The sequence below is a fragment of the Balaenoptera physalus genome (genome assembly GCF_965194825.1).
Source record: "Balaenoptera physalus genome assembly, chromosome: 1".
Classification (NCBI taxonomy): Eukaryota; Metazoa; Chordata; class Mammalia; order Artiodactyla; family Balaenopteridae; genus Balaenoptera; species Balaenoptera physalus.
Genome location: NC_138882.1, coordinates 148,392,265 through 148,417,735, shown reverse-complemented (window position 1 = coordinate 148,417,735; position 25,471 = coordinate 148,392,265). Strand labels below are relative to the sequence as shown.

Sequence of the window (25,471 nt, the reverse complement as noted above, 5' to 3'; positions counted from 1 at the left end):
GTGAATCAGCTATACATATGCATATATCCCCATATCTCCTCCCTTTTGCATCTCCCTCGCACCCTCCCTATCCCACCCCTCTAGGTGGTCACAAAGCACAGAGCTGATCTCCCTGTGCTATGTGGCTGCTTCCCACTAGCTATTTTACATTTGGTAGTGTATATATGTCCATGCCACTCTCTCACTTCATCCCAGCTTACTCTTCCTCCTCCCCGTGTCCTCAAGTCCATTCTCTAGGTCTGTGTCTTTATTCCTGTCCTGCCCCTTGGTTCTTCAGAACCTTTTTTTTTTTTAAGATTCCATGTATATGTGTTAGCATATGGTATTTGTTTTTATCTTTCTCACTTACTTCACTCTGTATGACAGTCTCTAGGTCCATCCACCTCACTACAAATAACTCAATTTCATTTCTTTTTATGGCTGAGTAATATTCCATTGTATATATGTGCCACATCTTCTTTATCCATTCATCTGTCGTTCGACACTTCGATTGCTTCCATGTCCTGGCTATTGTAAATAGAGCTTCTGTGAACATTTTGGTACATGGCTCTTTTTGAATTATGGTTTTCTCAGGGTATATGCTCAGTAGTGGGATTGCTGGGTCGTATGGTAGTTCTAATTTTAGACTTTTGAGGAACCTCCATACTGTTCTCCATAGTGGTTGTATCAATTTACATTCCCACCAGCAGTGCAAGAGGGTTCCCTTTTCTCCACACCCTCTCCAGCATTTATTGTTAGTAGATTTTTTGATGATGGCCATTCTGACTGGTGTGAGGTGGTACCACACTGTAGTTTTGATTTGCATTTCTCTAATGATTAGTGATGTTGAGCATCCTTTCATGTATTTGTTGGCAGTCTGTATATCTTCTTTGGAGAAATGTCAGTTTAGGTCTTCTGTCCATTTTTGGATTGGGTTGTTTTTTTGATATTGAGCTGCATGAGCTGCTTGTAAATTTTGGAGATTAATCCTTTGTCACTTGCTTCACTTGCAAATATTTTCTCCCATTCTGAGGGTTCTCTTTTTGTCTTGTTTATGGTTTCCTTTGCTGTGCAAAAGCTTTTAAGTTTCATTAGGTCCTGTTTGTTTATTTTTGCTTTTATTTCCATTTCTCTAGGAGGGGGGTCAAAAAGGATCTTGCTGTGATTTACATCACAGAGTGTTCTGCCTATGTTTTCCTCTAAGAGTTTTATAGTGTCTGGCCTTACATTTAGGTCTTTAATCCATTTTGAGTTTATTTTTGTGTATGGTATTAGGGAGTGTTCTAATTTCATTCTTTTACATGTAGCTGTCCAGTTTTCCCAGCAACACTTATTGAAGAGACTGACTTTTCTCCATTGTATATCCTTGCCTCCTTATTCATAGATTAGTTGACCATAGGTGCGTGGGTTTATCTCTGGGCTTTGTATCCTGTTTCATTGATCTATATTTCTGTTTTTGTGCCAGTACCATACTATCTTGTTACTGTAGCTTTGCAGTATAGTCTGAAATCTGGGAGCCTGATTCCTCCAGCTCCATTTTTCTTTCTCAAGATTGCTTTGGAAATCTTTGGGGTCTTTTTTGTTTCCATACAAATTGTGAAATTTTTTGTTCTGGTTCTGTGAAAAATGCCATTGGTAGTTTGATAGGGATTGCATTGAATCTGTAGTTTGCTTTGGGTAGTAGAGTCATTTTTACAATGTTGATTCTTCCAGTCCAAGAACATGGTATATCTCTCCATCTGTTTGTTTGCATCATCTTTAATTTCTTTCATCAGTGTCTTATAGTTTTCTGCATACAGGTCTTTTGTCTCTTCATGTAGGTTTATTCCTAGGTATTTTATTCTTTTTGTTGCAATGGTTAATGGGAGTGTTTCCTTAATTTCTCTTTCAGATTTTTCATCATTAGTGTATAGGAATGCAAGAGCATTAATGCAAGTGCCTTAATTTTGTATCCTGCTACTTTAACAAATTCATTGATTAGCTCTAGTAGTTTTCTGGTAGCGTCTTTAGGATTCTCTATGTATAGTATCATGTCATCTGCAAACAGTGACAGTTTTACTTCTTTTCCGATTTGGATTCATTTTATTTCTTTTTCTTCTCTGATTGCTGTGGCTAACACTTCCAAAACTATGTTGAATAATAGTGGTGAGAGTGGGCAACCTTGTCTTGTTCCTGATCTTAGTGGAAATGTTTGCAGTTTTTCACCATTGAGGACGATGTTGGCTGTGGGTTTGTCATATATGGCTTTTATTATGTTGAGGTAGGGTCCCTCTATGCCTACTTTCTGGAGGGTTTTTATCATAAATGGGTGTTGAATTTTGTCAAAAGTTTTTTCAGCATCTATTGAAATGATCATATGGTTTTTCTCCTTCAATTTGTTAATATGGCTTATCACATTGATTGATTTGCATATTTTGAAGAATCTTTGCATTCCTGGGATAAACACCACTTGATCATGGTGTATGATCTTTTTAATGTGCTGTTGGATTCTCTTTGCTAGTATTTTGTTGAGAATTTTTGCATATATGTTAATCAGTGATATTGGCCTGTAGTTTTCTTTGTGACATCTTTATCTGGTTTTGGTATCAGGGTGATGGTGGCCTCGTAGAATGAATTTGGGAGTGTTCCTCCCTGTGCTATATATTGGAAGAGTTTGAGAAGGATAGGTGTTAGCTCTTCTCTAAATGTTTGATGGAATTCGCCTGTGAAGCCACCTGGTCCTGGGCTTTTGTTTGTTAGAAGATTTTTAATCACAGTTTCAATTTCAGTGCTTGTGATTGGTCTGATTATATTTTCTATTTCTTCCTGGTTCAGTCTTTGAAGGTTGTGCTTTTCTTAGAATTTGTCCATTTCTTCCAGGTTGTCCATTTTATTGGCATAGAGTTGCTTGTAGTAGTCTCATGATCCTTTGTATTTCTGCATTGTCAGTTCTTACTTCTCCTTTTCCATTTCTAATTCTATTGATTTGAGTCTTCTCTTTTTTCTTGATGACTCTGGCTAATAGTTTATCAATTTTGTTTATCTTCTCAAAGAACCAGCTTTTAGTTTTATTGATCTTTGCTATTCTTTCCTTCATTTCTTTTTCATTTATTTCTGATCTGATCTTTATGATTTCTTTACTTCTGCTGACTTTGGGGTTTTTTTTTTCTTCTTTCTCTAATTGGTTTAGGTGTAAGGTTAGGTTGTTTATTTGAGATGTTTCTTGTTTCTTGAGAGCAGATTGTATTGCTGTAAACTTTCCTCTTAAACTGCTTTTGCTGCATCCCATAGGTTTTGGGTCGTCGTGTTTTCATTGTCATTTGTCGCTAGGTATTTTTTGATTTCCTCTTTGATTTCTTCAGTGATCTTGGTTATTTAGTAGTGTATTGTTTAGCCTCCATGTGTTTGTATTTTTTACAGATTTTTCCCTGTAATTGATTTCTAGTCTCATAGTGTTGTGGTCAGAAAAGATACTTGATACGATTTCAATTTTCTTAAATTTACCAAGGCTTGATTTGTGACCCAAGATATGATCTATCCTGGAGAATATTCCATGGGCACTTGAGAAGAAATTGTCATCTGCTGTTTTTGGATGGAATGTGCTATAAATATCAATTAAGTCCATCTTGTTTAACGTATCATTTAAACCTTGTATTTCCTTATTTGTTTTCACTTTGGATGACCTGTCCATTGGTGAAAGTGGGGTGATAAAGTCCCCTACTATGGCTGTGTTTCTGTCAATTTCTCCTTTTATGGCTGTTAGCATTTGCCTTATGTATTGAGGTGCTCCTATGTTGGGTGCATAAGTATTTACAATTGTTATATCTTCTTCTTGGATTGATCCCTTGATCATTATGTAGTGTCCTTCTTTGTCTCTTGTAATAGTCTTTATTTTAAAGTCTATTTTGTCTGATATGAGACTTGCTACTCCAGCTTTCTTTTGATTTCCGTTTGCATGGAATATCTTTTTCCATACCCTCACTTTCAGTCTGTATGTGTCCCTAGGCCTGAATTGGGTCTCTTGTAGAGAGCATATATATGGATCTTGTTTTTGTATCCATTCAGCCAGTCTATGTCTTTTGGTTGGAGCATTTAAACCATTTACATTTAAGATAATTATCAATATGTGTGTTCCTATTACCATTTTCTTAATTGTTTTGCATTTGTTATTGTAGGTCTTTTCCTTCTCTTGTGTTTCCTGCCTAGAGAAGTTCCTTTAGCATTTGTTGTAAAGCTGGTTTGGCAGTGCTGAATTCTCTTAGCTTTTGCTTGTCTCTAAAGATTTTAATTTCTCCATCAAATCTGAATGAGATCCTTGCTGGGTAGAGTAATCTTGGTTGTAGGTTTTTCCCTTTCATCACGTTAAATATGTCCTGTCACTCCCTTCTGGCTTGCAGAGTTTCTGCTGAAAGATCAGCTGTTAACCTTATGTTATGTTAACATAACATAAGGTTATGTTATTTGTTGTTTTTCCCTTGCTGCTGTTAATATTTTTTCTTTGTATTTAATTTTTGATAGTTTGATTAATATGTGTCTTGGCGTGTTTCTCCTTGGATTTATCCTGTATGGGACTCTCTGACTTTTGTCTATTAATTAAAGGCACCAAGGAACAAGATTTTATCTTCTGACAAGAAGTCAGTTAGCATATAGGCCCCAAACCGTCTCAATGAATGTCAGCTCCCAGAGGCATAAAGGACCTACTTTTCCTTACGGAGTTATCGGTATGTTTCTCCAGCACAAAGCAAAGATGCTGAACACACAGTTGCTTAATTCTTACTTCAGGACACTTTTTTCTTTCTTACTCCTTCCTTTTTGAGGCAGATGTATTGAAAAATGTTTATGGCTTCATTTTAAAAACACAGACAACTCCCAAATTACATCCCTAACTAAGACAGCTCTCATGAGTTCAGCCTTCACACCGTTTCCATTTGGTTGTCTCAACATATTACATTCCAAACCATACTCTTGCTTTCTCTCTGCGAATGTGCTCTTCCTGAAGTCTGCCCCATCTCAACAAAGAGTAGCAACCCCAACCTTTCAGTTGCTCAGGTCCAAAACCTTGAAGACATCCTTGACTCCTTTCTCTCTCATGTCCCACCTCCAATCCATAGCCATCTGTCAGCTTGATTTTCGATCTATATCCTGAATCCAAGCATATCTCAACAATTTGACCACGGTACCCTCTTCCAAGCTACCATAATCTCTCAGTTAAATTCTTGCAACAAACTCCTAACAGGTCCCGGGTTCTTCTACATTCTTCTTTCAAGACAGCAGCCAAGATATGATTCTTTAAAATACAAGTCAGATCATTCTGTTCTTGTGCTCAAAACCTTTCAATGTTATTTAAAAAAAATACATCTCTTAGAATAAATGCCAAAGTTCTTGCAGTGGTCTACAAAAGCCCCTATATTATCTGGCCCCTTGTTATCTCTCTGACCTTATCTCCTACTACAGTCTCCTTCAGTCACTGCTCCAGCCACACTGGCTTCCTTACTATTCTACCAACACATCTAGTAGACTCCTGCCCTGCGATATTTGCACTGCTTCCCCTCTCTCCCTAGAACATTCTGGATAGCCATGGCTCTACTGCTCACCTGCTTTACATCTTTGAGGTCATCTATGTGCACTTTAAAATTGCAAATTCCACTCCCTCCCCCTGCCTCCCTAATTCTCTTTTTCTTTTTTTTTTTTTTAATTTATTTATTTTGTTTTTGGCTGCATTGTGTCTTCATTGCTGTGCACAGGCTTTCTCTAGTTGTGGCGAGCAGGGGCTACTCTTTGCTGCGGTGCGTGGGCTTCTCATTGTGGTGGCTTCTCTTGTTGCAGAGTACGGGCTCTAGGCTTCAGTAGTTGTGGCACTCAGGCTCAGTAGTTGTGGCTCACAGGTTCTAGAGCACAGGCTCAGTAGTTGTGGCACATGGGCTTGGTTTCTCCGCGGCATGTGGGATCTTCCAGTACCAGGGCTCGAACCTGCGTCCCCTGCATTGGCAGGTGGATTCTTAACCACTGCACCACCAGGGAAGCCCCTCCTAATTCTCTTTCTTTGCTTTACTATTTTTTTCTATAATATTTACTACCATTCCACATAGTGAATATTTTATTGTTTATATATTTATCATCCGTCTCCGCAGATCAGAATGTAATCTCCATGAGGACAGGAATTTTTGTCTGGTTTATTTACTGCTATACCCCCAGCACTTAGAACAATGCTGGGGATATAAAAGCTACTCAAATATTTTTTAATATTGAATGATTTGAATGCATATGTCTTCTAAGTAGAGAGTTTCATGTTTATAGGGTTTACTGATATTTTGAAATTTATATCTAGTATTTTATTACATACTTTTTATTTGTTCTGTTTTTCCCTCATTTTCCTTGTGCTTGACTGACTGAGGTTTCCTCTCTTTTCTTCATTCTGTTTTTCTTTTTTATTTGTTTGGAGAGTATACATGCTGTGTCTATCTTTTGACAGTTACCTTAGTAAAATTAAAATTAAAATTTTAATTACAGTATAACATACAGGAAAGGGCACAAATCATAAGAGTACAGATCAATGAATTTTCCCAAAGTGTGCATGAGGATCAGCTATGGTAACCGATTTTTTTTCCCTTTACCCAGCACCAGGGGCAAAATGGGCAAATTTCCTTCTGCTCCCTGGGGTTTGTCTTATTAATTCTTCTTTTTTTTTAATGGAAAGAAGTAGTTCTTTTTATTTTGTTCATTTTTTTCAAAAGAGGCCCATTTGTATAGAAGGAGTATAGAAAGACACTCAATTGTATTTTTTTTCCTCAAAACTTTCCTCTCTGTTTTCACGCCCACTTTCCTTGACTAAGCATGTTGTGCTTCTCATCACAAGAGAGTAGGGAACTATTGCAGAGAACTATTAAATGGGTTTAGCACAAATTCCCTTTGTGCTTTAGCAGTATGTGTAGATTACTTAGAAGAATCTTCTTCAGACTGTTTTCAACATAGTGTAATTCCCAAACCTACAGTGACTTTTCATGGACAGTACTTAATTGCTTGAAAATGGCTTGCAGCCCCATATTTAGGCCTCTCCTTTAACTCTTTTATTCACTTCAGCTTGTTTTCCTCCCTTCCATTTTTTTCTACACTCCAAATTAGTCTATCCACTTCTCATCTTAAGGCATGGTTTTAGATTCAACACGACCTCTGTGCTTTTCATGTGTCATTTACCTCATTAGAAATGTCTTTTTTTATTTGTTCCATTTCTTTATTTTTTAAAAATTTTATTGTGTTAAGAACACTTGAGGTCTACTTTTATAATAAATTTATAAGTACACCATATAGTATTGTTAAGAATAGGCACAGTCCTATTCATTCTGTGTGGACATAATTCTTTGAGGTCCCTGTTATAAACTCACTTTGGGCAGGCCCTGGGTTATAGCTCCTGTCCTCTGTACACCATGCAGTCAAAACCGGAGCTCAAGGGGTTCAGAGCTAGTGAAAACCCTCAGGGCCAGAGTAGCTTTGGCACTCACGCATTGCCCAGGGTTCCTGGTTACTGCAGGTATGTGGATGCTTCCTTTTAAATCAGTTCTGTTATACTTTTATGAATTTTCCAAAAAAAAATTATTCTTTACTTGTTTTAGTCAGGAGAATCAATCAGATTGTCAAATCTACCATACTCTCTCACTGAAGTTTGATTTATTCTTTCATTCCTCCCTTTAACAAAGTTTTGTTGGGTATGTCCACTGTGCCAGGTTGCAGAGATACAGAGAAAAATATCAAATGGTCTCTGACCCCATGGTGCTCACTGTGTACCATGGGAAACAAACATGTACACCATGAATTATAATGTAAGGCATGCTGTAATTTTTTAAAAAAAAGGAAATAAAGAGAACTGACAGTTATGTAGCAATGAACCAGATACTTTATATGCATTGACAAAGAGCCCTGGGAAATAAATAGTACTACCCCCATGTGTACATAAAAGTAAGTAAATTTCCCAAAGTTGTAGGATTAACGCATAGTAATCCTGGGTCCCAGAAATGCTTGACTCTAAAACCTAATATGGAAAAGTGGTCATCTGGTTGCTGTTTAAGTGTCCTGGAAACAGAGAAGAGTGAGCGACTATGGTCTCTGGAGAGTGGGAAAGAGGAGGATGGAGGTAAGGAAGGCTTCAGAAGAAGTGACTTCTGAGATAGATCTTGAAGGATGACTAGGACATCAGCAGGTAAAGAATGTGCATAAAGCCATCTCAGACAGAGGAAAGAGGTCAAGCAAAGTTATAGGGGAACTAAAGCACATGACACAGTCAGTTAACTTAGAATAAAGAGTATATTGGGAAGGAGGTGGGTGGCAGGGATGCAGCCATCTAGCCTGGAGGCAGACTTTATAGGGCCTGAGTCCATCTTATGATTGCAATGTATTCTCATCACTCTGATTATAGCACATTATGAAATGTTTGCCATGGCTTATTGGGCTGGAGTAGACATCTGTTTTGTCTACCCAGTGTCTACTGTTTTTTCATGATAACAGCTTTTTAATTTTCCTTGGGAAATCCTTCAATCTGAAATGATACCGTTTGGGTAGAACTAATTCTACCTTCGGCTCCAGATGTGAATTTATGACACTGGTTGGGTCAATCAGAGCATCCTATCCCACATTCATGATAACTGGATAGGGGTTGGCATGTGACACAATCAAGCCAACAAGACTCAAATCTGGGCCTTTTCTTGAAACTGTTGAGAGGATAACCACTTCTAGTTTTCTTCTGGGGTTCCTAAGAGGACAGATAGTGCATAAGCCTGTCACTGCTAGATGCCATCTTGCCTCCACAAGGGTAGAGTCTGCTTGAAAATGGAGACAAGAAGGAGGGGAGCAAAGCCAGGAGTAGAAAAAGTAATACTGAGTCCTTGTGATACTGTTTGTGTCCCTGGGTGCAGCCATGCCCAAACCTTCTGTTAGGTGAGCCTCCTTTTCCTCTTTTGCTTAACACACTATGATTTGATAACTTGCAATCAAGAGTCTTGACTCACATGAAAGTAAAATGCAACTTGAATAAAGTCAAAGAATAATATCATACTATGTCATCAGTGTGTCAATGTCTTGGGTCTACAAAGAACAATAGGAGCCGGTACATATAAAAAGAAATCAGCAACATTTGCTGAGTACCTATTACATAACATATGTCAGATTTGGTCCTCACCAAACCCCAGTTTGATCTATATTATGATCCCCCCTTTTTCTATGACCCCTTTTTATAAATGAGGAAACTGAGGAATACAAAGGAATATGGAGTTACTATGTTACATAGCTAATAAGTATGAGAGCCTAGATTTGAACTCAGGCCTTCTACTTCTAAATCCAGTGCTTTTTTCACTCTTGCACAGCTGTCTCACTCAGGCAAGTGACTTTGTATATAATAGATGCTCAGTAAATATTTATAAAAGAAATTAAAATCTTGGTCACACACAGCTTTAAAATAATTCGATAACGGTGAAGAGAACCAGGAAGAAACACAACTCACAGTGGCCATCAGAGTGTCTGGCCAGCTTGGGGTCCTCGGGGCAGGCCTCTGTCTGGATGACGTCAATCTCAGCGTCCTGCTTCCCGGCCAGTGTGCTCCTCCTACCCCTGTGGACTTTCACCATCTGGGTTCTTCCAGGTGTCTCTTCATAGGTACCCACCTAAACACATGCAAAAGGGACAGTCTGGCGGGGCTTTGGCTTATCTATTTGTTTTTTGCTTACTCGTGCTGTTCTGTATCCATTCATTCCTCCCAGGTAGCCACTGTTTATTCCTTTATTTAACAGAGACTTATCTCTCTAAGGGGCACATATAATGTCTTTTGTTGCCCTCTGAACAGCCAATGAATGCCTGGCACAGAGGCAGGCCCATAGGACACAGTCAGGATATAATGGAGCTCTGACTGCAGGATAGGCTCTTGATATATTTCATCTCACTTACTCTTCATGACACCCTATTCAAAAAATATCATGATTCCTCTTGATAAAGAATTTAGAAAGGTTAAATAACTGACTTCTGGTCTCATAGCTAGTCATCTGCCCAGGCAGGACTGGACCCCAGAGCCCTGTGCTCTTGCCTACCAAAGGATGCTGTGTTCCTTTTGCCTGACATTTCATCTTCCCACCCTCCATTCTTCTGTTTCCCCCCACTTCTTTCCACACTTCCTCTCTCTAGCATCTGTCACGCACTTACTGAAGGAAACAACATGCTAAGCCCTGGAGAAAGAGAGAGATGCGATGGGCATAGTGGCTTCCACGCCGGTCATGGAGCAATACATGCAAACAATTAAGGTATATTGTGGTGAATATCATTTACAGCAGGATTGCTCACTGAGGTGGAAATAGGAGGGGCAGGTCAGTTCTTGTGGCTAGGAGACAGGGTGGGGAAGACTTCAGAAGCACACTTTATGAAACTATTTTAAAATGTAAGTAAGAGATTGGTTGAAGGGATAAGGAATACCTGGTAGATAAATCAACACAGGCAAAGGGACAGAAGTGTTAGTGTCCTCATAAAGGTGGGACAGAGGCTATTGATGAAGGAAGAGTGAAGGGGATAGAGGAGGAAAGTCTGGAGGTGAGGCTAAAAAGATCAGCTAGAATGGAGCTGAGTTATGAAGGGTCTTGCACACGAGGCAAAAAGTGTGGGCTTTAGCTCCTAGTCTTAGGGAGCTAGGCAGGGGAGAAACCTGATCAGATTTGCATTTCAGAAAGATCTGGATAGATTGGCAGGAAGAGACGCTGGAGGCAGAGGCGAATTGGGACACTTCTGGCCATCCAAGTGTTTTATAATTACGAGATGACGATGGGAGAGGAGATTACTGTCCTTTCGACTACAAGTGGACACAGGGTTGACTGTGACAATCATCTGAAAGTACTTGCAAAAAGGTAAAATAATGAATAGATACAAGGCATGGAATTTCCTGAGTTCTTCGTGGGATCTGGGCAAACGAAGAGGAAAAGAAGAGTAGGGGCATTCTTTTAAGTCACACAGCCAAGAATGAAATTTTTAAATGGGGAAAAAATGACAGGAAAGTAATGATATCATTCCACAAATGACACACATATAGTGTTTCACGCAAAAATAGTGACCACCGTCCTTCAGCAGAGCCCCTGCTGCAGCAGTGCACAGATTCTCTGAGGGCCGTCCTGGGGAATGGTTCCTATAGGGTCAGTTTGAATCACAATGGATTGTATTCCTACTGACGTACCATCTATATTTGACCCCAAAGAGCATTGCCCAGCTAGACCACCCACCACATTTACCTAACACATTCCAAATAACTTAACAATTTCCCAAACTCAAATCCACTCCATGAAAGTAGGACTATGTCCCTTTGGTGGTAACCTGACACCATCTCTGGCTCTTGGCCAGCACTTGGTCAGCACTGAAAAAGGGCACATCCCTGCTTTTGCCCTTTCATGGTCAGTATCCCTTTTTCTTTCTTTTTTTTTTTTTTGGATGTGGACCATTTTTAAAGTCTTTATTGAATTTGTTACAATATTGCTTCTGTTATGTTTTATGTTTTGGTTTTTTGGCTGCGAGGCATGTGGAATCTTAGCTCCCCAACCAGGGATCGAACCCACACCCCCTGCATTGGAAGGTGAAGTCTTAACCACTGGACCACCAGGGAAGTCCCTCATGGCCAGTATCTTTAATCATGTTCCTCTGCTGCCTTTCTCATACGCTCCTGATGAACCCCTTCCTGATCTCTGGCCTCATCACCCATTATGGCCTTGCTCCTGCCCTCTGTCCTTGACACACCATGCTGCTGCACTGGCTCTGGTCCCTGTCTTTTGTTATTAGTTACTTACTTCTTTGAATTATGCCGTTTTGTGACACTCTGTAAACACCCAACCTGGTCCAGCCCAGCCTCTGGGCCTACACCCCAGTTCAGGCCCACACCACCACCAAGATGCTTGATTTACCCAAGCCCTAGGTGGAACTGGAACAATTTGATATGTTGAGATAGGCACATCTCAAACAGGCATCTCAAATGTTTTCAGCCCTGGTAGTAGCCCCCGTGGTATCTATTGTTTAAGCCTCTGACCACACGGTTTTGAAGGGGATAGTGTCCATTGGATATGGATACACACATATACAGTGTTTACTATTAATAAACAATGTTAATTAATCAGTTAATTCACAATATATTTCATTTTAATGGTAGCTTGTGGCTTACAAAACACCTTCATCTACATTATTTCATTTTCCCATCACAAATGAGATAGAATCAGGATGGGAGTGGGGATGGTAATCAGGTGCGGATTATTTAGTCTCACTTTACACATGAGACACCTGAGCTCAGAGACTAACTCCCTGTTCTCAGCAGGGCCTCAGAGCACAGAACTTAAGGAGCCCTCACTCCAGGTTCTGCAAGAGCAGGGTGGGCACCTGAGTGACTGTCTCTTTGTATTTTGCCCTCTGGGTACCTTGCTGAACTCATACCCATCTCAGCCCTGCTTATGAGGCCTGCTTCCTGGCTAATAAGTGGAAAATCCAAGGCTAGAGTTCAGTGTTATTGTCCTGTCGATTTCTTTGATAAAACACCCAACACCCACTGCATCTTCTGACTGTCTCTCTGTCTCTCTGGAGAGCTATATGGCTCAGCCTCTAAAAAGTCACCTCATGAACTGATCCTATTACATGGCTGACCTGGACTGCTTGGTCACAGATACCTTGGAAAGATAGATACCTAGAACACAGATACCTTGGAAAGATAGTCTGAATATAGATCCTTTTCTGTTTTTCGTGGTTCCAATTTGCATGGCTCTTTTTCCTCCATTTTTTTATCTTCATCTTCATGTTTCAGGCTGAAATGTGAAGAGAAAAAGTGAAGAAAAAGTGAAGGTGAGAGTATTTCGATGATAGTGTGCCCCTAACCCTTTTATTTTTTAAAGATGAGGGGACCAGGACCAAGTCAAACATAGAAAATTTCCCTGAGTTTCTGCCTGCTCCAATTAATGCCAGAGTGAATTCCTGCTTAAAATCTCTTAATAACTTCCATTGCCTGATGGATAAAATATCAGTCCCACTGTGATCTGGCCCCCACCTTTCTTTCCAACCCTGTCTCCCTCTGCTCCTTCTATCCACGTTTATTCTAGTCTACACTCTCCTAACTCCCCAATCCTTCCATCCCATTTTGAGCAACCCTCCCTTCGTATTTGCTATTTCCCTTGTCAGTCATGCCTTCCACATCTTACACTGCTGAGAAACACGGTACCCTTTCCAATCTGTCTAAATCAGCTAACCTCTGAGAATCTTTGCTTGATTCTCCCAAGCAGCCATACCCTTTCATCTGTTCCCCTAACACTCTGTCCCTCTAGCTTGTGTTAAACTGTAGTGTCTATGGATCTGTTTCCAGTTCCTCCACTTTCCCTTGTCAACTAACTAAAAATCAGAGCTCTGTTATTTATCTGTATCCCCAGCACTAATGCTGTGTAACCTGTGGTAGCAAAGTGATCCCCAGCCAGTATTCCTTCATAAGAGGCATGCCTGCCATGCACCAGTAATATGGACACCGGCCACAGTGGAAGAGCAGAGGAGGGGGTCAAGGTGGAGAGTTTAGTGAAAAAGCTGAAAGCCGGGACAGAGCACTGAAGAGCATCAGCGTGCATGTGAGAACTTCTGTTTCTGGCATCATAGTGAAGTGGATAGTTCTACAACCACATTTACATGGAAAGCAGAGACAGAAGAGCCCTCAGAGAAAACCAGAAGAGGTGGCCGTGAAGGAAGGAGAAACACCAGGAGAGAGTGCTGTTCTGAAAGACCACGGGAAGAATTTTAAGGAGTTTCACTCATCCATTCATCCAATAACTGATGACTCTTATCCACCATTAAGGCCACTAGTTCTAGAACATATATTAGAACAGGGGCTGTGTAGGCAAGGCTGGGTTCCAGTCCCCACTCTGTCTCTTTCCAAAAGCCTAAGATGAACTTTTCTAAAAATCAAATTCTTCCAGAATGGAGATATATATATATATAACTGTCAAATTACATTTAATATTGTGACTCCTAGGAATGCTAGGGGAGAGGAGTACATTACTTCTGTTTTAAAACTCTTTTGTGGTTTCCACCGACCTATAGGATAAGGTCTAAATCTGTGCCATCAAGACAGTGGCCACTGTCCACATGTGGCTATTGAACACTTGAAATGTGTCTGGTCCAAACTGAGCTGTAAGCGGGACTTCCCTGGTAGCGCAGTGGTTAAGAATCTGCCTGCCAATGCCGGGGACACAGGTTTGAGCCCTGGTCCAGGAAGATCCCACATGCTGTGGAGCAACTCAGCCCATGGGCCACAACTACTGAGCCTGAGCTCTAGAGCCCACGAGCCACAACTACTGAGCCTGTGTGCCACAAGTACTGAAGTATGCACGCCTAGAGCCCGTGCTCCGCAACAAGAGAAGCCACCGCAATGAGAAGCCCGCGCACCGCAACAAAGAGTAGTCCCCGCTCGCCGCAACTAGAGAAAGCCCACGCGCAGCAACGAAGACCCAACGTAGCCAAAAATAAATAAATAAATTTGTTTTTTTAAAATATTGAGCTGTAAGTATAAAACACATCTGGATCCTGAAGACTTGGTATGAAAAAAAGGATCTAAAATATTTCATTAGTAACTTTTGTGTTGATTACATGTTGAAATGATAATGTTCGGGATCTATCAGGATAAATAAAATACATTATTAAAATTCATTTCACTTTTTTTTTTTTGCTTTTTAAAAGATGGCTACTAGAAACAAATTAAGTGACATATGTGGTTTGCATTACATTTCTATTGGACAGGGTTGCTCTGAATTTAATTAGGGAGCGCAGGCCCTCCTGGATCCAGCTCTGCATACGACCCCGGCCTCGTTCCTGCTGTTCCCACACCACACTTTGTGCTCAAGCATCATCCAGCTCTTTGTGGATCCCTGTACTGGCCTCACAGTTCAACACTACATCTTTGCTCCCACTTGTCCTTTGCCTGGGACATGCCTTCTGCCATTTTCACCTGGCCAGTTCCTACATGTTTTCATGATTCAGCTCAGTTGTCACTCTTGAAGGAAGCATGCCTGGTGCCTCACCTCTGTGTTTTCACAACTGCCTTAGCAGTGATGATATGATATTGTAATTTCCTACTTATGTGGTCTTCTTCCCTCCAAGGGACCCCCTCATCCCAACCACTCTGGTCTCCACTCTCATTTTGCACTACACATTAGAGATATATTCTATTCATTTTCGAACCTCAGAGTCTAGCAGTGTCTGAACAGAGAAAAAGCTCAATAAATGTTGAACTAAATAGGTAATCATCTGACACATGCCTCCTATGTGCCCAGCACTGTGCTAGGTGCTGGAAGGTAATTGCAGGGGTCATGAATTTAGGGTCAGGCAAGAACCCAAGGAGAGAGATGAAGCAGGGTTTTCCCCCATGATTCAGCTCATGTGTTTTTAGCCTCAGCCAGGAAATGTTGATACTTGCTCCTCCAGAGCTCATGGGCCATGTTTATTTAACTCATTAAAAAGATGCAGACATAGAGAATGGACTTGAGGTCACAGGGAGGGGGAAGGGGAGGCTGGGACGAAATGAGAGAGTAGCATGGACATATATACACTACCAAATGTAAAACAGATAGCTAGTGGGAAGCAGCCGCATAGCACAGGGAGATCAGCTCAGTGCTTTGTGACCACCTAGAGGGGTGGGATAGGGAGGGAGGGAGGGAGACGCAAGAGGGAGGGGATATGGGGATATATGTATACGTATAGCTGATTCACTTTGTTATAAAGCAGAAACTAACACAACATTGTAAAGTAATTATACTCCAATAAAGGTGCTTAAAAAAATTAAAAAAAAAAAAACTCCAGGGGGAGAGAGCGAGAGAGAGGCGGACTCTGAAGAGTCAGGTAAAAGCACTGTTATGTGCCAAGGCCCTGATCTGGACCAAGAATGAGAAAAATGGGCCCTGCCCACAAGGAGCACACAGACAAGGAGGGGAGGGGAGAGTGAGGATGAACTGGCATCTTAGCAAACAAACGATATACGTGACATTAGTGCAAACGTGTATGTGCCTTACAGCAGTACTGCAGGGAAGGGACTGGTTACTTCTCTCTGAGGAGGGGAATTAGGAAGGCTTCTTACAGGAGGGGACATTTGATGGTTAGTAGAAGTTTGCCAGATCATTAAGTTGGGATGAATGAATTAAATGAGCAAAGGCAAAAGCGCCTGAAACAGCATGGTGCATTTTGCAAACTGTAAATTCTTTGGGATCCATGTGATTGTTACATGCCTGTTTGACTGTGTCTTTCCCACTGGGGAACCCCTGAGGGTAGTGGCTAGGTCTCTGTCACTGCTCCAGCCCTAGTGGTTAGCAAATGGCCAGCGTGCTGGGGACTCGGCAAGCCTCTGCTGAGTGAGTGCAGCGTGCTAGAACGAGATGAACCTGAAAGGCCGGGCAGGACCCCTGAGCACCTTTTCTGCACCAGGCACCTTGAAAGGCGCTAGGGCTGTTGAACCAGGTCAGGCACTGGAAACAGTTGGCCCATTAAGGAAAACCAGTGCAGTGCAGAGTGCCAGCAGCTGATTAATGCTTTTCCTTTTGACGATAAAACTCACCGAAGTTCTTGATGGAGAAAACTCTTCCAAGGCTGAAAGTAAAGAGGAAAACGGTCATTTTCAGAAACCTACCCAAGTCAAACCCCAGCCAGGCCTCTGTTGTTTGGTTACAGATCATTAGAGACCTGAGCGGCCAGTGAGGTCTCAGTACAGAGCAAAGGTAGATGCTGACAGCAGAACATTCCATGAACTGCTGCCAGTGTAACTGAAGATCAATCGAAAAGAAAACAGGCGTTTCTGAAGTTACGGTGCGTGCCAGCGGGAACGTGTAATTTGACTTAGAAAAATAAATTGTTCTCTGCACACCTTTCCAGGAATGCATCTGTAGAATAAAGAACTTTTAAATCTTATGAGCAAAGAGGAATGTGCGATATTTGAGCAATGTTCCAGTGGGCAAAATTAGTGCAGGCAAGCGTGCAAGCCATGCCGGGAATTCCCCGTTCCTGATCCCGCACCGCCTGATCAAAACTCAGCTCTCACGTGATCTAGACTTGGTGCCATTAAAATTGTGTCCCAGTGACCATAACATAGCTCCTCATTTACTCAGTGGTCACATATCTGATGCCATTCCCTATCTGGATTCTAGCCAAGAACCTGAAGAGAACAGAAAATATCTAAGCATCCAAAATGCTGCCACAAAGTCCAGGCCCAAGAGCTCATATACCCTCCTTTGAGGAGAGCCTCACAGCTTTCATTCAGGGATGACTGGCTCTCATTTTCCATATAATCCTAGCAGATTGGATGGCACTGGTAGAAAGACAAGTCAGACAGACCTTGCTTTGTATCTTTGTTGTATTATTTATAGGTTATTTAACCTCTCTGAGCCTTGAGTTCTCGTCTGTAAAATGGAAGCAGGGATACCAGCTCACAGGGTGACCGTGAGGGTTATGAGCTGCCTTGTATGCACAAGCGCCTGTCCCCAAACAGGGACTTGGTGTGTGCTCGACCACATGAAAGACTCACTGCTGGACGCAAGAGGCTGACAGGAGAAGGAAATAATAATTGATAGAAATAAGAAAACAACTACAGCAAACAGACCGTGGTGGTTCGGTGTGAGGGCAACTGGCTCTGAACACCTACAAGGCAAGAGCATCTCATAAGAAAAGCATGAACAGTGCCCATTCAGCCCCTTATGTTCCAGGGGACTCCAAGTCATCAAGAAAGGGTGAAATCAGATTCCAGCGACCGAGCTCAAGAACACTGAGATGAATGTAATGCATATCTGAAGGTTGAAAGATTAAAAAACAAAAATACTTTCATGCTTTTTTATTTTGAATGGGATAAAATTTGGTCATTTGGAAAGTTCCCTTGTACAGAGAAGTTTATTATTTGCTGATATTGCCAGCTAAGTGAAGCATCTTAATGAACTGTTTCTGCTTTTGTTAATAGGAATAATAATCATTTATAGTTTTCTATCTATAAAGTGTATCACAAATGAACAATCCTTTCCAGTAAGCATTAGAACCATGAAGCAGAAAGATGAAGAACCTCAACTAAATGTACCCAGTGATAAAGGAGTAGTACCTTAACTGTCCCAGTTAAAACATTAGGTAAGTGCCTACTGTGTGCCGTGTGCTGTACTAGGTGCTCGCCTGCTTTGTCTGTCTTAGTTCTCTCAGCAATTCAGTGAAACAAGTATTGGCCCCTTATTTATTGAGCCTCTACTACTGCAGATTAGGTAACCACAAGGCATATGCTTCCTGCCCTCATGGGGAACGCACCATTTTACAGAAGACACAGCTGTAGCTCAGAGAGGTAAAATGCCTGGGATAGATTCCAGCACTTCCTATTAAACTGTTTACCTGAATTTACCTCTTTTCATTCTCACAATGACTTCTGATGGGGATGCTTCTATGACCACTATTTTACACGTGAGGAAAGGGAGGTTCAGGGTCACACAGACAGGAGCCGGGATCAAAGCCTGTGATTCTGCTTGGGCCCTAAATCAAGTTGCTAGCACTGTGCCCACCAGAAGCCCAGAAAATATGCCTTCAGGAGTCTGGTCATTCTCGTGAAAGCACAGGAGCTCTTCTCTCTGAAGGGACAGTTATTAAAGGCCAGTTGGGGCTGGCCACCCTAGATAAGGGGCCAGGAATGGATTAGGACCACCTTCTCCCATCCTAACACATTTTCTGTCTCTGATCTTACAGGGCCTCAGGCTTCAGAATCTTAGCAGCTAGAGTCTGGAAAAGCCCCCCAAATCAGGGGAAAACCCAAAACAAAGACCATTCCTCCCTCATGAAAGAAACTACTTCAGAATCAACTCTGCACACTTGCTTTAGTTATGAAGCTGATAAGAAGAGAAGAAACAATACCTTTCGGAGTTCTTCAATTCTGACTTCATAAGTTGCTAAAATAAACATGAAAAAATTATTTCAAGGCAGTTTCTTATAGTACCCATTTCTTATACAGTATGCAGGATTAAGGCAATTATAGAAGGTGGCAGAGTTCAGTTTTCTCAACCTTCAGAACAATCGGTCTATGGGAGACATGTCCACGTGGTTTGGGAAATTCTCAGGTCATTGATCACGGTATCATTTCTGGGGGGATTTCTAGGATGGAATGTACAGTCAATTTGTTTCAAAAACATTTGAAACAATTTTCAGTTTCCTTTTTGTCAAGTAGATTCATACTCTACGATGAAGAGAAAGTGCTGCAATATAGTGGTAGCAATCACAAGGCAAACTTGAAAGGAAAGGGAAAGGAAAAAGGCCAACAAAAGTCCAAATCCCACTTCAACAAGTCAAACTCCACAGCACGCCTAAAAGTGTTTGGCTCCAGGAGCGTTTTGTTTCCTTAGTACAGCTTGGAAAGAGGAGACTGACCGCCAACTAAGGCTCGAATACCTTTTGATTTTTTCCGGAAGTTTCATGGATTTTATTTAATGACGATGCCAAATTTAACCATTAACAAATACAAGTAGTAGCAAGAATTTGGGTTCACAGCCTAGTCCTGCCACTTCCTACCTGTGGAACTGCAGACAAATTACTTCATTTCTTCGAACCTCAGATTGCCCACCTGTGAAATGGGGACAACTGGAACCTGCCTTCCAGAGTTCATGGGGAGACTAAAGGAGATGATGTAAGTCACGTATACCTAGCAGAACACCAGACGTTGTATAGAAAATGACATGTTTTTTGATAAAATTGCTAATTTAATTTTGCTTTGCTTATAAGTTATCTATAAAAGTTTTCCCCCTACTGTTAATGAATATGTATGCATAATAAACAGGACTTCCCCAGTTCCTTTTCTCTTTCTTTCTGCTAGAGTCCTAAAGCTTTACTTTATAGAACTGACCAAACAATAACATGCATTGCTTAGCCATTATTAGTCTACACAAAAAATCCATTAATAAAGTAAATGAAATCACAGTTTTTCTTTAGGGACTATGTGCATGTGATTGTTGACACAGGGACCTAAAATTCTGTGTGGAGGATTGATAACATGTACTTCAGCTTCGGTAACTGTACACTTATTTTCACCAATTTTTGAATCAACACATTTTATTCTATTATGTGCTTTAAAAACATTTAAGAATACTTGCTTATAATGCAGTCTGCCTCATCCTTTTTAAGCATAAATTATTTTCCAGTTTTAAAAATGATAATCTCCTTCTCTCTCCCTCCCCCTACTTATTTACTGTTCTGTGTTTTTGAAAGAATTAACAAATCATGATCTCTTTGCTTCTACCTGCCACCTGGTGGGGAGGGAGATACTATTCTATCCTAGAAATGGGAAAACCAAGGCTCCGAAGGACTTATTCAATACTTGCTAAGGCTAGTAAACAAAGATAATCCACACACAATTAATAATGCATTCATAATTTGATACTGTTTTTTAGCAAAGTGGAGGTTCTCCCAATAGTAAGTATTGCCATCAAAACCTGCTCCCAACGTAGGAATATAAAGGTCAAATATCACATCCCAGGGGGTCAGGAAAGGACTAGGAATTATAACAGGAGGATGTAACCCAAAGCGTTAGAGCCCTCACTTACTTTCCACAGGGAGTTATATAACTCTTTCCACTGAATAGCTTTGTCCCAGCTGGGAGAAAAAGGACAAACATCAGAAGATGGTCCTCAGCAACCCTCCAACGGCAGTATCATATCATGGTCATGTCTTCCAGCCCTCAGCTCTTTTTCCATTTACTAACTCCCTGTGTGACTTTGGAAAAGTCCCTTCACCTGTTTTATACCAGGAGGTGAGACAATTATTACTAATATTATAAAGACAATAATAAAAAATAGCTAACTTTTTTTATGATAATCACGACTAAGACTCTGATTTACTGATGAGGAATAGACACCGGAGAAATGAATCAACTTGCCCAGGTTCGCTCAATAGGAAATGGCTTTCAAACTTTCTTCTAGCCATGGAATCATTCATTTAAACGCAATATTACAGGAGCATAAACAGAACTTCTCTGGAAGTTATCCCCGAGGGTCTCCAGGACCCCTTAGGACAGCCCTTGGTCCTAGGAAGCACAGTCTGAAAGGCACTGGTTTAGATGAGCTCTGAGGACAATTCTGCAGAGCTTCCAGACAAGCCTAAATCCTGCTTACACATCACCAAGTTCTGTACGAAAAGGTGAAGCTTCAGAAAGGCACCTATGCCGAGCTATGCATCCCTGAGGTGATGGCCTTCTGTTTTCTGGGCATTGTTTAAGGGACAGACTCACCCAAAGTGATGGCAAAAGCCTCTTTCTCCTTCCCTTCCATTCCCCCTCATTCTCTTCTTCCCAGAAAGGTAGCATTTAGATTCCTCACCATTGGCAGGCAGAGGAAGGAAGAAACCCATTTTAAGCTAATTTTTTAATAAGATGTGAGACTTACATTGAGGTTTATTTATTTTTTTTTACCTATGGATATCCAATTGCTCCAACACCGTTTGTTAAAAGGCTATCTTTCCTCCATTGAATTGCTTTACAATTTTGTAAAACAACAAAATCAGTTGGGCATATTTGTGTAGGTCTTAATTCTGGGTTCTCAGTTTTGTTCTATGGTTCTATGTGTTTCTCTCTGCCAATACCACACAGTTTTGGTTACAGAAGCTATAATTCTTAACATTAGGTAGTCTGATACCTCCCACTTTTTCTTCTCCAAAACTGTTTTAAGCTATTCTAGTTTCTTTGCCTTTCCAGGCACATTTTAGGATAATATTGTCTATATCTATAAAAGAATCTTGCTGGGATTTTACTAGAAATTGCATTAGACCTGTATATCAACTTGGGGGGAATTAATATTTTTACTATATTCAGTCTGCCAATCCATAAATGTAGCATGAATGTTTCTCCATTTATTTAGATTTTCTTTGATTTCATCAGCATTTTGTAGTTTTTAACGTTTAACTCTTATACATGTTTTGTTAGATTTTAGTCTAAGCAGTTATCTTTTGAGTGATTGTAAATGGTATATTTTTTTCATTTTTAGTGTTCAAGTGTTCATTGGTAGTATATAGAAACACAATTTTTTTTATGTTTATTTTGTATACTGTGACCTTGCTGAACTGATTTATCAGTTCTAGAAGGTTTTTTTTTTTTTTTTGTAAATTCCTTGAGATATCCTACTTAGACAATCATGTCATCTGCAAATAATGACTGTTTGTTTCTTTCTTTTTGATCTGCATTCCTTTATTTCCTTTTCTTGCCTTATTGCACTCACTAGAACTTCCAGCACTACATTGAATAGGAGTGGTGAGAGTGGACATCCTTGCCTGGTTCCCAATCTTAGGGGGAAAGTATTCAGAGTTGCATCGTTAAGTATCATGCAGACTTTCTGTAAATGTTCTTATCTAGTTTAGGAAGTTCCCCTCTATTCTTATTTTTCTGAGAGTTTTTATCATGAATTGGTGTTGAATTTGTCAAACACTTTTCCTGCTTTGATTGATATGGTTGTGTGATTTTTTTCTTCTTTAGCTTGTCAATATGGTGGATTTAATTGATTGATTTTTGAGTATTGAACCAACTTTACAACGAATAAACCACACTTAGTCGTGGTATATAATTATTTTTCTATCTTGATGAAATTTATTTGCTAATATTTTGTTAAGGATTTTTATGACTATACTCATGAAGGATATTGATCTGCAGTTTTCTTCTTTTGTACTGTCATCTGGGTTTGGTATCAGGTTAATACTAGCCTCCACTTCTATTTTTCAGAAGAGATTGTGTAGAATTGGTATTAATTTTTCTTTAAACATTTGGTAGAATTCTCCACCGAAATTATCTAGACTTAGAGATCACTTTTTTATAAGTTTTTAAATTATGCATTCAATTTTCTTAATAATTACAGGGCTATTCAAATGATTTATATTGGGTGAGTTGTGTTTTTTGGGGAATTGTTCAATATTTATCTAAGTTGTCAAAATTTACATGTATACAGTTGTGCATAATATTCACTTATCCTTTTGACATCTGCAGGGTTTGTAATGATATCTCTGTTTTGCTCTTAATATTGTTCATTTGTGTCTTCTTTGTTTCTTTGTCAGTCTTACTAGAGGTTTGTTAATTGTATTGCTCTTTTCAAAGAACACGCTTTTGATTTCATTGATTTTCTCTACTGATTTTCTGTTTTCAAGTTTATTTAAATTTCTTTATTGCTTCTTCCTTTATACTTGCTTTGGATTTATTTTGCTCTTCTTTTACTATGTTCTTGAGGTAGGATTTTAGATTTGAGGTTTTTCCTATTTTTCATATAAGAATTTAGAGCTACAAATTTCCCTCTCAGCATTGCTTTAGCTGTGTTCCACAATTTTGGGTATGTTGTATTTTCATTTTCATTTAGTTCAAATGTATGTTTTGATTTCCCTTGAGACTTACTTTTTGATCCACACTTAGAAATGTTTTTTTGTTTCTGAATGTATGGAGAATTTACTGTTACCTTTTGGTTCTTGATTTCTAGTTTGATTATATAGTGGTCTGAAAACATACTCTGCATAATTTCAATTCTTTAAAATTTTTTAAGGTTTGTTTTATGGCCCAGAATATGGTCTATCTTGGAATATGTTTATGGGCTCTTGAAAAGTATGTGTATTCTGCTCTTGTGTGTTCTATTGATGTCAATTAGATCCTATTGGTTGATAGTGTTGTTGAATTCTACTGTATTCTTACTGATTTTTTGTCTAGGTGTTTTGTCAATTGTTGAGAGAGGAATATTAAAGTCTCAAACTATAATAGTCTATTTGTCTATTTCTTTTTTCAGTTTTTGCTTCACATATTTTGCAGCTCTGGAACTTCATGCGTATACATTTAGGATTGCTAAGTCTTGTTATTGCTCCCAATGCAGCCTTTGCTGATACCACAGGGAGAGGGTGGCTGCCTTTACTACTGGGTGTTTGTGAAAGTCCTGACTCTCCACGAGGTCTGCTCTGACACCAACCCAACAGGGAGGGGAAGGGATGCCTTGTTATTTCTGGGTGGAGGGCTGGAGTCCATGCTCCCCATATGGTCTTCACCGGCTGTCACTGTAAGTGGAGTTCTGTTACCCTGGCAGGGATGAAAGTCCCAGCTCTCTACTTGGCCTTCTCTGAAAACACCTCGCAGAGGGGTTGAGGTGCATCATTGTAGCTTGATGAGGGTGGATGTCCAGGCTCCGCACTCAGCATTGGCTGGTGGTGGTGGGGCCAGTTTTGTTTTGTTTTGTTTTCTGTTACATTTAGCTGGGGGAGAACAGTTGTTGTCTACAGGCTTTCTGTCTTTCTAGGCTCCCCTTTTCCTGGTCCTTTGGTCAGAAAGAGCAGGCTTCTGTTGGAGCTGTTTTGTCTGTGCCCATTTGTGTTTCTGGGTTGGCAGCTACTTCAGCTCCAAGTCTGGGATATATGAAGCAAGAAGAAAACCCAAGGAACTCATCACTTATCCTTGTTGGGTCCAGAGGTCCCTAGCTGGTCTACCTTCTTCTTTCTACCTTTTCAGAGTGTTCTAGTTTTCTTATGTTTGAATATAAAAAATACTATATATATATATATATATATATATACACATACACACATATAGTGTGTATATAGAGAGAGTGTAAATATATGTATACACTATACATACATATATATATACATATATATACATATATATACATACATATATATATATATATATATATATATATATATTACTTTTATATAGAATATCCAGGGGTTTTAGCTGTACTTAGCAGGGGGACCAGGGAAAAGTACATCTGCTCCATCGTCTCAGAGCAGAGTTCACTTGACGTTAAATGTATTACATTCTCAAACACACAGAACAATTACACAAAGGAGACATTATACCAATTTTGTAGATGAAGAAACTGAGGTTCATATATCATTCAACCAGTAAGTGTAAAGAGGATGAAATACATGGGAACAGTCAAACGAACAGGGACAAATGGGGGTCAAATAGTCCACTTCCTTCTCTTTTTTTCCTGTAGGGTAATTGTATCTTGGCTCTTTAGAGAGGGACAGAGAAAGGAGTGGGGGATATAACAGAATCTTTTTGATCCCAGGCTGCAGTTCCCCAGCTTCTTCAGCCCTGGCAGCCCTCTTCCTAACTCCCACAGGATGCCATTCTGGCCTGGGAAGCTCTCACCACCCTCACCCTTCTCTCACCCTACTGCCTTCCTATTGCCCTCTGCTCGGTTACCTCTCAGTTGCATCAGTGGGTTATTTTCTGAGCCCTTTCTCTTTTCAGTCATAAACACTTGCTTCCTTAGCAGCACGGAGGGACACAAAGAATTCCTCAGTGGAAGACTGAAGAGAGGCCTGGGTTGGTGGTTCCTTCTTTGGGTATCTCAAATGATGTCCCCCACAGGACATCTGTGGCCTGGAGAGAACAAATGCAGGCCTCTGGTCCAGCTTCCTTCCTCCCTTCTTTTCAATCCTCAGCTTCACCCTACACCTGAGGGGCCTTGCATATGTCAACCCCATCCTCTCCTGCCCCCCATGAACAGATCTCTCTGCAGCCTAGTGT

At 40.3% G+C, this 25,471-nt stretch overlaps 1 protein-coding gene across 4 annotated transcripts in view; it reads right to left on the bottom strand.

Moving 5' to 3' along the window:
• Positions 1–25,471, bottom strand: part of FYB2 (FYN binding protein 2) — a 145,345-nt gene that overhangs the window by 36,815 nt on the left and 83,059 nt on the right. For all 4 annotated transcript variants that reach the window (XM_082414940.1, XM_082414939.1, XM_082414941.1 and 1 more), the window contains exons 6-9: positions 18,850–18,884; positions 16,535–16,566; positions 12,656–12,758; positions 9,449–9,608 (exon numbers count right to left, since the gene is read on the bottom strand). In XM_082414940.1, the coding sequence (XP_082271066.1) occupies positions 9,449–9,608; positions 12,656–12,758; positions 16,535–16,566; positions 18,850–18,884 (330 nt within the window). The remainder of the gene's footprint in view (positions 1–9,448; positions 9,609–12,655; positions 12,759–16,534; positions 16,567–18,849; positions 18,885–25,471) is intronic.